We start from the raw sequence: 14337 nt of genomic DNA on the forward strand, positions 1-14337 counted from the left end.
CTTGTATGGAATGAAATAATTCAGATTTGATACAGTTGTGCCTGAGACATGCTTTGATTAGTTTCATTAGGGCTGTACTATACAATTCCATTTCTGCAGTTGTTCCTTGTTATGATACTGACATGAACTATAGTCGTGCATTGATGTTTGCAGGCGTAGTGTACAGGGAGACTTCCCTCCCGGTTTGCATTAATATGTAGTGGAATAAATTGTTTTTAATATTTGTCTGTGGTAGTCTGACAGCATGCAGACTCATTTGTAGTTGTATTGCTTCTTTTTTATTGTTTTCCTTTGCAATTTTTGTCCTATTGGAATTTACCAGTTACCACATTCAAACTACATTTAGTGAGCCAGAGAGATTAGACACATGAAATAAATGGAAGGAAATCAGCCATGGGGAAAAAAGCTCATGATATAAATATGCACTGTTTAAAACAGTATAATGAACCAAAAGGCAAATGAATACTCGTTCATAGTGGATCCACACTGATTATACACACAGGACCATAACAACCTGGAAAAAGAGATGTATACGTTTTTTTTCTATACGTTATATAAGGGGCACTCAGATTATTAAGAGAGAAGATTTTATTTATTTATTTATTTTTTCATGAAAGAGGATTTGCAGAAAAAAATGAAGTATTGCGGGGGGGACGACCCAAATGATGCAACATATGCGTAAGCAGCATACCACCACCTTTTTGCTTACAAAAAAACCACTGACTGTTAGTATATATAATGTATGACAGGAATAGTTCTAGTGTGATAGTAGCAGAATAGGTGGGGTGGTGGCAGTTGCAGGAGGGAGAGTTGGCTAGGTATTTTTTCAGTTCTTTTTGAACAGGAGCAAAGATTGGTTATGTCATATGTTAGATGGGAGTTTGTTCCAGGTTCGAGATATGGTGCATTTATAAAGTTACCTGACAGCAGTTTTGTTGGACTTGTAGGTGTTCAGTAGTGCTTGGTCAGTGCTCCAGAGAGATCATGCAAGTTTGTAGAGGGATAGGAGGGTGGACAGGGAAGGAAAGTTTTCAGGTTTGTAGAAAAGAGAATGTGCAATTTGCAGTTGCGAAAGTTGGAGAAATTGTGGGAACTTGAGCCATTGAAGTTTTTTTAGTGCGAGGCAGTGATGGGATTTGTAGGGGAGATTACAGGCAAATGTGGCTGTCTGGTTGTAGCTTTGTTCTAGTTGGTTAGGAGATTTGCTTGGATGTGTGTGAATATAGTGGAAGTGTAGAGTAGGCAGGGGAGTAGATAGGCTTGTGCAAGTGAGGTCCTAGCGGTGTTAAGAATTTTGTGCGTCTATACAGTAAACCTAGTTTTTGATTGGTCTTTTTGATGGACTGTCGGATGCGATGGTCAAATTTTAGTTGGTTGTCAATAGTGATTCCTAGAAGTTTTGTAGTGGAGGCTACACAGATATTGGTGTTGTCAACAGAAGAGAGACTGGAAAATGTTTTAAGATAGGATAAAGATTTTGGGAGGAAAATGAGGAAGTTGGTTTTCTTTGGGTTAAGGATTAGTTGGTTGCCAGTTAGCCAGTGTTCGATGATATTAAAGGAAGTCTTTGTGACACAGTGTAGGGTCAGTGAGGTTGTCAGACAGGGTGATAAAGGTAGAATTATTCGAGTACTGGATTAGTGAAGATGAGGTACAGACAGAGTGAAGATTGTTAGTGAAAATATTAAAAAGAAGGGGGCCAAGGATGGATCCTTAGGGGACACCAGTTTGGATAGGTTGGATAGGTTAGAAAGGTGAGCAGGAAGTCTGCCATTTAACAGACTGATGTCGGTTGTTGAGATAGCTGGAGAACCAGAGATTAGTGGAGGTGCAGAGGTTAAGTTTGGATAGTTTACAGAGGAGTTTAGGGTGGAAGATGGTGTTGAAAGCTTTAGAGAGGTCAAGGAACACACGATACGAGTTTACTGTTGTCCCTTGCTTCTGCTACAGTTTGGGTAAAAGATAGCAGGGATGTGGATGTGTTGTGGTGAAGTCTAATTCCATGCTGAGAGGGGTTAAGGAGGTTCTCATGAAGTAAACAGGATATAAGTTGCTTACGAATACATTTTTCAAGAATTTTTGAGAGAGGGGAAAGGACAGCTATTGGTTGGTAATTGGTAGGTTTGGTGGAGTTACCTCTCTTGTGAAGTGGAACAATATCAAAGGATTTCAAGATCTCAGGGACTAAGGATTCTTTGACAGAATGGTTAACAAGAACTGAGATAGGATATGCTATAGAGTCTGCAGCAAGTTTTAGAAATTGTGGGGATAGGTTATCAAAAGAGGGTGAGCAAGAATTCAGTTTTAGAAGACGGGATTGGATATAGGCAGTGGAAACAGGTTTCAGGGAGAAGGCTGATTGGGGCCGGGTGGTTGAGGGGTTAAAGGTAGTTTCTGACTGTAGTCGGGGGGGATAATTTTCTGATAGAGTCTATAAAGTAGTTGGGGGTAGAGGGTTTACCAGGATGGAGTATACTATTCATAGTGTGCCAGAATTTTTTCTGGATTAGAATACTGGGTGGATTGGGCTTCTTGACAGAATTTTGTTTTGTCTTGAATAATAAATATTTTTTAGTGATGTTTCTGAGTTCTTTTTAGTTAAAGGGGAGAGAAGGAGATCTTGACTTAGGCCATTGTTTCCAGGTATTGTCTTTAAGTTTCATGGTGGAAGGGTATCTTTGGAGCCAGGGGCGGGATTTGATTTGATCCTAATTTTCCTAATGGGTGCTATGGCATTTAGTATGTTTAGGAAAATTTTGTTAAATTCAAAAACGGCATAATTTAGAGGAAGGCTATACAGGTAAGACTAGTTGATCAAGGGGAATTGGTAGTTAAAAGTTTCTGCATTGAATTTGGACAGGTTACGGCACTGTCTAGAGAGGTGAGTTTTAGGTGTTTGAGAAGGCGGCCTTAGTACTGAGATAGGGAGGTGGTCACATTAAGTCTAATAATGTAGTGGGATTGTGATACTGACTGGGGTTGGAAGTTAAGATCCAATCAAGAATGGAGCTGGAGCTTTTGTGTAAGCGAGTGGGAGAAGAAATTAGTTCACTGAAGCTGAATAAGTTAAAAGAGGAACTGGGGGGATTGGGGGAGAGCTTATTCCAATCAATATTAACAGCACATAGTATGATTGTTTCATATGATATATTCTGGGAGATCCAAGATATTTTCAGTGACTGGAATGTTGTTGTCAGGGGGTATATAGACAGACACCATGGCCAGCTTTTTTATGAGGTTGTGATGATAATTAAGAAAGATAAGTTCTGCTGGGGAGAAGTCTGGGAGTGATAAGGAGAGGGGGGAGAGGTTAAGCTGTTCCGAGTATAGGGTGCTTTAGAAAGTCTATCTGCTGGAAGATGTTACATCCGGGAAGCAGAATTTCGGAATTTGTAATATGTGATTTTAGCCAAGTTTTTGAGAGAGTTAAGAGAGTGGTGGGCAATCCAAGCATGGAATTCTGTTATTCTGTTTGGAAGACTTTGTAGGTTTACGGAATAGAGTGATAGGTATTTAGGTGGAGAGGAGAGGGGTTGGTACCTTGTGGGTTTGGCAGTGCTGGTAGTGATGGTGGGAGGGAATGGACCAGGATTGGGGTGTATGTCCCCATCTAGTAAAAGTACAGTAGGAAATAGTGTTAGTTTGGTGAAAAAAGTAATGTAGTAGGCAGTGGATTTGAGTCTATGTTTGGGAGAGTAGAGAGGGATGTTGAAATGTTTTAGTTTATGAGGCTAAATGTAGGAGAACTTAAAGAGGGAGGGGGAGACAGAGAAATGCAGACTTAAATAGAAGGGTGATACAGTGTGGGTAAGAGTGGGTGATGCTGGAGGGTATAGTAGAATAGTGTGATAGGATGACAACTCAGAGAGGAAAAGTAGGATGGGTGGTAAGAGGAGGTGAATAAGCACGCTGCTATGTTGTTTGGGTGACTTCAAAGTGATGTGGAAAATGAAATTGTAAATAGAGGGGTAGATTATGTTAAGGGATATATGGGGGTGCAGCAGCTAGTAAGGATGAAGAGAGTAGATGTGCTGAATGAGAGAGTAGATATGAGAGTGATGGGTATGGGAGTGTGTATAGCGAATTTAGCTAGGAATTTAGCTAGAAGATGGTGTAGAGAAGTGAGAATATCTTAACCAGAGTAGTCAGAGGAAAAAGCTGAGTTGTTCTACGATTGGGTAGAAATAGGAAGGTGAGGTGTGAGGAAAAGGGCTAGGACTTGGGAAGCAGAAGGGTGTGTGTAGATGGTGCTGAGGGATGTAATTACTGGATAATACGAGGATGACAAGAGGGTCTTTGTAAAGGAGGTTACCTATAAATTCAGAGTATGTAGGGGTGGAGGGGAATTGGGGACAGGGTAGGGGAGCAGAGTGAGCCCATAAGGCAGAGTGGGATGAGCCAATCAAGGTATGTGCAATTCAAAAATAATCAGTTGCTCTAAGTCACATCTATAATGTTAGTCCTTCTGTTACTAATGCTTCTTTTTTCTTTAAAAAGGAGTGCAAGCCCTTTTAATTTTACCATTTGAATGCCCTAAGAAATTACCTTATCTGACGGCTGTGGGTGACTGAAAAGTACAGTTGTGTACACTTACCATAAATGTAGATGTTCGAGTGTATTCACAGTTGCAGTCATTACATTTGGGTTATCTGCTTGCAGGTAGGCCTCAGTCGGCCTGATTAACAAAGTCTTGGGTCCTGCGTCAGTTGCTGTCCCTCCTTCGATGACATCAGGTCGTCAGGGGTATAAAACATGCAGCCGACACCATTACATCAGTTTTCTCTTGCCCCAAATGTCAGGTGCTCCCCTAATGGGGAGCAATTAAATATAAAAGCACAAATATATACCTCCAACAAAAAAGCAAATACACCAAAAAGGCTTTTAAGCATAGTAGAGGTATAACCAAAAGAAGTTAGGGGGCTGGAGGGAGGGTAACCAGGACTGCAACAGTGAATACACTCTAACATCTACATTTATGGAAAGTCTACGCAACTGTACTATGTTCTTCGTGTTTCACTGCTGCAGTCATTACATTTGGGTAGATTCCCAAAGCTATGGTTGGGAGGAGAAATTTAGATAGCATTAGGGTCAACTATAAGGCCCTGCAAGACTGCAGTGACAAAGCCAGCTCTGGATTTAGAGAAAACTGGCAAATGATAATGCTTGGTGAAAGTATGTACAGAACTCCAGGAAGCAGCTTCTAGGATGTCACTGGTAGGGACGCCTCTGAGAAAGGCTGTAGAGGTAGATGCAGCCCTGGTGAAGTGAGGTCTGATCCCCAGGGGGATAAGTTTTCCATGGTGCTTATAGCAGAAATTAATGCAATGGCTTATCCATTTAGAAACGGTTTGCTTTAAAATAGCCTTCCCCTCTCTGCCCCTGCAGCAAATGCCACCAGCAGTTGTTCAGATTTCCTTTGAGGTTTAGTCCTGTCCAAGTAGAATCTATGTTGTCTGTGCACATCTAATGAATGCAGTATCTGTTCCCCTTTACTCTGTGGATTGGAAAAGAAAGTTGGCAAATGAATGGACTGATTAAGAGCCACACTGGATACCACCTTGGGCATGAAGGATGGATTGGTTCTGAGGGACACCCTGTCCGCATGAAAGATGATGAAAGGCTCCACTGCCATAAGGGCCTGTAATTCAGACACCCTTCTAGCTGAAGTGATTGCTAAAAGGAAAGCTGTTTTCCAAGAAAGAAGTTTTAAGTCTGCAGTAGCAGCTGGCTCGAAAGGAGGTAGAGAGAGTTTCTCCAAGACAAAGTTAAGGTCCCAGGCTGGGGTTTGAGCTCTCCTGGGTGGTCTCAAATTTCTGGCCCCTCTGAGGAACTGCATGAGCAGTGGATGAGAGAAGAGGGGAGGTTCTGTGTTATAATGAGCTGAAATAGCTGAGGCATGGATTTTAATTGAGGAAAAAGACAGGCCCTTGTGAAGCATCTCAGTTAAGTATTGTAAAATCTGAGGTAAGCTGGGCGCTGCTGTGCTCATCCCTTCAGATTGGTTCCAGGCATAGAATCTTTTCCATTTTTCAGCATAAGATTTTCTAGTACTAGGCCTTCTTGCCTCTCAAATGATATCCATCACAGGTTTGCTGAGGGATGGTAAAGGAGAGTTCAAGTAATTAGCCAGGCTGCAAGGTTCAGTGTTAGAAGCTGAGGGTGCAGAATCTGGTTCTCCTGCTGAGACAGCAGGGAAGGAGTCTGAGGCAGGTGCCATGGAGATAACCGTGACACACTGCACAGAAGGGGGTACCAGTGTTGGCAGGGCCAGTCTGGAGCAATCAAAATCATCCTTGGTTTGTCCTGTTTGATTTTTAGTAGTACTTTGGAGAGTAGAGGCAGAGGGGGGAAGGCATACACTAATAGGTTTTTCCAGCTGAAGGACAGAGCATCCACTTTCCAGGCTTGTATGTGGGGATTCCTTGTGCAAAATTTGTCCAATTGGTAGTTCTGGGGAGAGGCAAACAGGTCTATATCTGGGCTCCCCCATTTGCTTATCAATATGTTGAAAATCCTTGGTTCCAGTTTCCACTCTTGTGGGTCCATGAGTTTTCTGCTTAGTCTGTCTGCCAGTGTATTTAATTTTCCTGGCAAGAATTGAGTTTGTAGGTGCACTTGGTAGCTCAAGGCTGTGTTCCACAATGCCATGGCTAGTCTGCAGAAGGGGTAAGAAGAGTACCCCCCCTGCTTGTTTATGTACCACATAACAGTGGTGTTGTCCGTCTTTACCGTTAGTTGTCCTGGAAGAATGTGGTCCTTGAAGGCTGTCAGAGCATTCTGTACAGCTAACATTTCTTTTTGATTGATATGCACGTGCATTTGACTTGGGTTCCATTTGCCCTGAATGCACTTCCCTGCCAGGTGAGACCCCATGCATAGTCTAATGCGTCTGTTAGGGTTTGGGAGGCAGGGGGTGGTGTGAAAGGTAGTCCCTTGTTTTGTTGTTTTGGTGGCAGGCCTCTGCCCACCAAAGCAACTCTAGGCGTAGGGAAGGTATGATAGGAATCATTGTTTCCAGGTATTGAGAATGTTGACACCATAGACTTTTTAGATACCACTGTAGTTTCCTCATATGCAGTCTTGCATATGGAATTAGAAGAATGCAGGAGGCCATGAACCCCAAGGCTTGTGGTATTTGTCTTGAAGATAGCAGGGTTTTTGTGGCCACTTGTTTGAAGTAGGTTGTCAAATGAATTTGTTTCTATGGGGTGAGGTAAGCCATCTGGGAAGTTGTATTCAAGCTTGCTCCCAGGAATATAATTTGTTGACAGAGTAACAGGTGTGATTTCTTTTTGTTTATGGTGTACTCCAGACAAGTTAGAACCCTTTGTACAAAGGCCAGATGATTCAAAAGTATGTCCTGGCTTTCTACCTGAATTAGACAATCATCCAGGTATGGGTATATTTGAATATTTCTTTGCCTGCAAATTGCAAAACTGGAGCTAGGCACTTTGTGAATACCCTGGGTGCAGTAGATAAGCCAAAGGGCAGTGCAGAGAACTGATTGTGCGTGTAGCCTGCTTTGAAGCACAGGTATCTTCTGCACGATTCCCCGATTGGGATGTGCAGGTATGCTTCTTTTAAATCTAGTGTTGCCAACCAGGCATCTTTGCCTAGCATACGAAGTAACTGAAGAGTCAGCATCTTGAATTTTGGAATCTCCAAAAAGGTATTTAGAGTAGACAGGTCCAGGATAGGATGCCACAAATTGTCTTTTCTGGGTACCAGGAAAGGTCTCGAGCAGAAACCTTGTCACTTTTCCTCTTCTGGTACCAGTTGAATAGCCCCCATGCTTGAGAGAGAAAGTACTTGTTTTGGGGCCTCTGCCCACTGATTTGGGGGTAGGTCCGGCCACCCGCTTGGTGTTGGCAATGTGTGGAAGTGAAATCTGTATCCCTAGGACACTACATTTAAAACCCAATTGTCCTGGGTAATGAGTTCCCAATTCTTTGCATGAAGAGCAATCTTTCCCCCCAAAGGGGCAGTCAGTTGATAAGTGCTTGGAAATTTTAAAAGGAAGTCATTGAGACAGTTTACCATGGGGGGGGGGGGGTCTTATTATTCCCAGATTTGGAAGTGGAGGTCCCCCACTGCTTAGTTCTGTGTGTCCCCTGAGACTGAAATCTGGGGTTTTTGCTGTGTCTGTGTTTGGCTTGAGAAGACCTGGAAGGGGCTGGGAAGGACCAATTCTTAGAGGGCCAGTGCTTACTAAATCTAGGAGGCTGAACTTGTAAAAAAATCTTTAAAAAGTTTGCATAGATTTAGCTTTATCTTCCATCTTTTTAAGAATTTCCTCAGCCTTGTTGCCAAACAGGCGGTCCTGATTTAAAGGAGCATCCAACAATTTAGCTTTAACATGATCAGGTAAAAGATTGTTCCTTAAGCCAAGCATGCCTTCTGAGCACAGACCCAGTAACATCAGCCCTGCAAGAGGCCTCTAATGAATCAAAACCATATTGCAAAGTATGTTTTCTAACTTGTTCAGCAGAATGCATTAATTCCTGTAATCTTTATTTTCCAGAGTCAGGAATCAACATTATTTTCTGTTTAAGCAGTCCAATAACATGTTGCTGATACTTTAACATATGGAACTGGCAGTTTAAAGCCCTAATGGCCAAGGCTGCAGAAGTGTAAACCTTCTTACCACATCTATCCATCGCCCTGGAGTCTCTATCAGAAGGGGTAGGATTTTTAGCAGTAGAAGCCTTAATGCCCTTGGGGCCCTGTGAAATCGTCTCTGGATCTTCAATCGGATTTTTAAAAAGAAACTTGTGGGACTCCGGGACCCTGTAGTGTTTGTCAGGTTTTCTGGGAGCATGAGGCAGGGAATCAGGGGCCAAACTAGATTCCGAAAAAGCATCATCAACAATGTCTAGTACAGGAGAAATAGCTAAAGGCCTATGCTGAGGTAGGAGAAGGAAATCTCTAAGCCTCTCTTTTGAATCAGAAAAATCCTGGCTTTCCCAGCGGAAATGCTCCCTTAGAGTATGTAAGGTTTCCCCAAAAGAAAAATCCTCAGGAGGGGAAGCAGAGGGAATGGAGTCCTCTGCATCAGAATCTTCATAAGTAGATAAGGGCAAATCAGATCATCAGAAGAATCAGAAAAAATAGAATCCTGATCAGAAGATTCATAATCAACTTCCGTCCTAGGCCTCTTAGAAGGGGGGGGGGGTCGCTACCCCTGATTAGAGTTATTAGATCTTCAGCCATTCTTATAATTTGTTTTTTAGGCATAGAGGCCTGAGCATGTGGCCTGGGCGTCATTTTTTTAGGCATGGATCGAGATTTAGGCCTAAGTAAAGAAGGAGGCATCAGTTTAATATGCAAGTCCGTAGGCCTGAATACACCCTCAGAAGCCGGTGCCTGCACAGTGGCTCCGGACCCATCCAAGGTAGAGACATCCGTGGGTTCTATAGCTGAAGCAACTCGCGGCATACCGGACTCCGAATGGGTCTCAGTAGAGGCCTGCGCATCAGAAGTAGCGGGTATCAGGGGCTGCGAAAGCGCCTCACTGAGTACCGGCGAACTGGCGACTGGCTTAGGAGAAGCGTCATCGGCAGTTTTGGACCTCGGCAGCCTGCCTCTGTCTTTATCTTTGCGTTTTTTCAGAATCCCGGTAGTCGGATGGCTAACAGACGACATATCTGGATAATTAAACCAAGAACCGAAATATTTAGAGGCGAAAATATACCGACGACGGATACTGTGCCGATTAAATAAAGCACAAAACCGACAGCAAGGTAAGTCATGGTCAGGGCCTAGGCAAGGAATACAGTACGAATGAAAATCTTTATGAGGTAGTTGCTTTCCCCAAGTAATGCAGTTATTAACTTTTACTGACATCGGTAAGGAGCAAGAAAAAGTTTTCCCAACAGGGTACTTAGCTTTAGTTGAAGACTTTGGTTCTGAAACTCGAAATTGAAAATTTCAGGAGTCGGCCAACTGGCACTTGCGAACTGCTTCTGCTTCAGGCACTGCACGGCAAGAAAGACTACTGTAATGGTGTCAGCTGCATGTTTTATACCCCTGACGACCTGACGTCTCATGGAAGAAGGGACAGCAACCGACGCAGGACCCAAGACTTTGTTAATCAGGCCGACTGAGGGCTACCTGCAAGCAGATAACCCAAATGTAATGACTGCAACAGTGAAACACGAAGAACATCAGCTATTGCTGAGTCAGACAGACTGGAAGGGTAGTGGGGATATAACACATAGAAGAAAAAAACAACTCCTCTATGTAAGAAAATTTCATCAGCATACTCAATATGTTAGTTTTCATAACAGTCATTCTAGCCTTCATTAGATTTGGTAAGAAAAAAAACAACAGAAAGTGGTGCCCTACTTTTAGAATGACCTCCCCACACCCAAACACACAGAGACACAGACAGAGAGAGAGAGAGAGAGAGAGAGAGACCGAGAGAGAGACAGACAGAGAGAGAGAGAGACAGAGAGAGAGAGAGAGAGAGAGAGAGAGAGAGAGAGACAGAGAGAGAGACAGAGAGAGAGAGAGACAGAGAGAGAGAGAGAGACAGACAGAGAGAGACAGACAGACAGACAGAGAGAGACAGACAGAGAGAGACAGACAGAGAGAGACAGACAGAGAGAGACAGACAGAGAGAGACAGACAGAGAGACACAGAGAGAGACAGACAGACAGACACAAAGCTCTCCACTTTGTCCCCAACTCTTGAGTGAAGAAGTAAAAATACTGTGCGTCAAAGGTCCACAATCAAGTATCATTTTAAATATTAACTCACTTTCAAGTTAATAAAACATCTGACAAGTATGGAACTCTAATGTTTGGCATTACCGTGACTGTAATCCATAGTAGCTTACCAAAAATCAGGGATGGTTTGCAAAATCATGGACATTTGAGAGGTATTGCTCTTCCCTTCACCAAAATTAAGGGGAAACATGTTAAAAATTTCTCAGCAAAGTTATTGTATTTAAATTCAAAGGACATATCCACAGGACGGCCTGCATCACAAGTACTCTAAGTTCTAAAGCTTAAGTTTCAGAAAGAAAAACAGCTTTCTATACATTGTCTTTATTCCATTATTAACAACAAATGGCCTTTTCAAGCATTTATATTCATTATGAGCATACATTTCTTTTCAATGAGTTCTCAGAAACACTGGTCTTTTCTACATTTAAATTTCTATGCCTTTTCAGACTCTGCTACACTGTAAGACTATTTTTATTTATTTTATTTAACATTTGTTGACCGGGAAAGTCCGACTAGGTTCCACAGAGCCTGTTTTCAGCGGAGGCCCGGGGAGAAATGCTCCACATTATATATTTATTTATATTTCAAATATATATTTCAAAGCAGGAAGGCAAGAAGTCAACACACTCAGAGTAACTGACCTGAAGCCAATCAGAAAAGCAGTTCCACATTTGAACTGTTTTAAATAATGACAAGTTGTTAAACTTTGCAAAACTGGAAGGCCTCCAAATAAAATAAACATGACAAAAGATATAAAACAATAAAAATGGATATAAACAAGTAGGACACTCACACAGTGAGAGGTAGTAAGCCTCATAAATTGATCAGAAAGGTGTTAAAGCAATTACACTTAAAATACCTGGCATATAAACACCCTCACTTTCATGCAGAAAAAATATGTAATGTAGTGTCCTTTCCATTTCCCAAGACTCCAAAGTGATACATTGTTATGAAATGTTAATGTAAAGCTCAAGTTAATCATTTCCGCCACTTCTCCTGTCACAAAAGTAGTGTAAAAGCATTAATAATCAATACAAAAAGTGTACCAAGCCACTGCTGCCTACAGAAGCCAGACATAAATCACATTTTAATGAGATTAAGATAGTATTTTTCAAAAATGAACCAGAGAACAATTATGGTACACCATTAAGGGCAACAGTCCCTTATACAGATTATGTGACACAGCAAGTAGGGCCATATTAAACAGTAGCAACCACTTTTATTTTTCCTAGCCACTGCTTCATTAGGAGCTGGGAGAAAACAGACAGAAAGGATACATCACAAAAGTGCTACATAACTGAAACGATAAAAAGAAAATAAATTAACAGAGTGCATGGAGTGAAAGAGGTAAAAAAATGTAAAGCTTGTAAACCACATAAAAACAGAATTACAGCCTTCTAGGCATATTATAGACAGCTCCACTGAGGAGAGAGACAAAGCCCTGGCCATGCCACCACAGGATTTGGACATTAATAGAGGTGGGTCCCGTGCGATGTAATGGAATTCTAGCAGTGAAGGAGTACAGTGTGGAGCATCCAGGCCAGTGACATGATCATGGCTGTGGTTAGTTCAATAATGAGGAATAGATGGGAACGAGGGGAGAGTGAATGTGACCTGTTCAGCAGCATCCAAGCCAGTAATATGAGCATGGCTGTGGTTAGTTCAATAATAAAAAGTAGATGGGGACGGGGGGGGTGTGTGAATGTAACTGTTCAGCAGCATCCAGGCCAGCGACATGACCATGGCTGTGGTTAGTTCAATAATGAGGAGTAAATGGGGATGGAAGGGTGAATGTGACTGTTCAGCAGCATCCAAGCCAGTGACATGATCATGGCTGTGGTTAGTTTAATAATGAGGAGTAGATGGGGACGGGGGGGTGAATGTGACTGTTCAGCAGCATTCAGGCCAGTGACATGATCATGGCTGCGGTTAGTTCAATAATGAGGAATAGATGGGAACGAGGGGAGAGTGAATGTGACCTGTTCAGCAGCATCCAAGCCAGTGATATGAGCATGGCTGTGGTTAGTTCAATAATAAAAAGTAGATGGGGACGGGGGGGGGGGACGGGGGGTGTGAATGTAACTGTTCAGCAGCATCCAGGCCAGCGACATGACCATGGCTGTGGTTAGTTCAATAATGAGGAGTAAATGGGGATGGAAGGGTGAATGTGACTGTTCAGCAGCATCCAAGCCAGTGACATGATCATGGCTGTGGTTAGTTTAATAATGAGGAGTAGATGGGGACGGGGGGGTGAATGTGACTGTTCAGCAGCATTCAGGCCAGTGACATGATCATGGATGTGGCTAGTTCAATAATGAAGAGTAGATGGGGACGGGGGGATGAATGTGACTGTTGAGCAGCATCCAGGCCAGCGACATTATCATGGTTGTGGTTAGTTCAATAATGAGGCGTAGATGGGGATGGGGGGGGGGGGTGAATGTGACTGTTCAGCAGCATCCAGGCCAGCGACATGATAATAGCTGTGGTTAGTTCAATAATGAGGAATAGATGGGGGGGTGGTGTATGTGACTGTTCAGCAGCACCCAGGCCAGCAACATGATCATGGCTGTGGTTAATTCAATAATGAGGAGTAGATGGGGGGGGGGGGGTGAATGTGACTGTTCAGCAGCATCCAGGCCAGCGACATGATCATGGCTGTGGTTAGTTCAACAATGAGGAGTAGATGGGGTGGGTGAATGTGACTGTTCAGCAGCATCCAGGCCAGCGACATGATCATGGCTGTGGTTAGTTCAACAATGAGGAGTAGATAGGGAGGGTGAATGTGACTGTTCAGCAGCATCCAGGCCAGCGACATGATCATGGCTGTGGTTAGTTCAATAATGAGGAGTAGATTGGGAGGGTGAATGTGACTGTTCAGTAGCATCCAGGCCAGCGACATGATCATGGCTGTTGTTAGTTCAATAATGACGAGTAGATGGGGGGGGGGTGAATATGGCTGTTCAGCAGCATCCAAGCCAGTGACATGATCATGGCTGTGGTTAGTTCAATAATGAGGAGCAGATGGGGACGGGGGGGGTGGGGGTGAATGTGACTGTTCAGCAGCATCCAGCCCAGCGACATGATCATGGCTGTTGTTAGTTCAATAATGAGGAGTAGAGGGGGGTTATAACTGTTCACATTCCAGTCAAGGGGAAGTCACACCAAATGCCCACATAAGCAAGTGAACACACCAGCCACCTAGGAGTGAGGACATAAATCATAACCAGAAAACCTGACAGCTGCTTCAGTGATGGTCTCCCATGATCAGATCTTGCCCCAAGAGAGAATGAACAAGTCTGATGATCATGTGAAGGTTGATGGCTACAGGAAGTAATGTTAAAAATATTTAAAAAAAAATTAAAACTGCATTTACCTGCACAGGTTAGCATGCACAGAGATTAACAATACCTTAGAACCTTTAAGTCCTCCCAGCTGGTCTTTGTCATTCAAGCCCCAAACAAACACTTTAGTTCTTATTGTAGCTGCAGATTCTAAACCGGATGTTTTCTTCCTGATAAGACTGAAGAAATAAAACAGAACATGTTTAGCTGTAAAGACACAATTTTACACATCTTTTTGCATTACCAAACAGCTCAACTGTTTAATATTT

At 42.9% G+C, this 14337-nt stretch overlaps 1 protein-coding gene across 1 annotated transcript in view; it reads right to left on the reverse strand.

Moving 5' to 3' along the window:
- Positions 1–14337, reverse strand: part of HERC2 (HECT and RLD domain containing E3 ubiquitin protein ligase 2) — a gene marked incomplete in the record, with an annotated part of 3551743 nt that overhangs the window by 1053403 nt on the left and 2484003 nt on the right. The window contains 1 exon segment of the mRNA XM_044072055.1: positions 14136–14247. Coding sequence (XP_043927990.1) covers positions 14136–14247 — 112 coding nt within the window.

Source organism: Protopterus annectens, chromosome 5.part0 (genome assembly GCF_019279795.1).
Source record: "Protopterus annectens isolate FY-2018-M chromosome 5.part0, PAN1.0, whole genome shotgun sequence".
NCBI classification, from domain to species: domain Eukaryota; kingdom Metazoa; phylum Chordata; order Ceratodontiformes; family Protopteridae; genus Protopterus; species Protopterus annectens.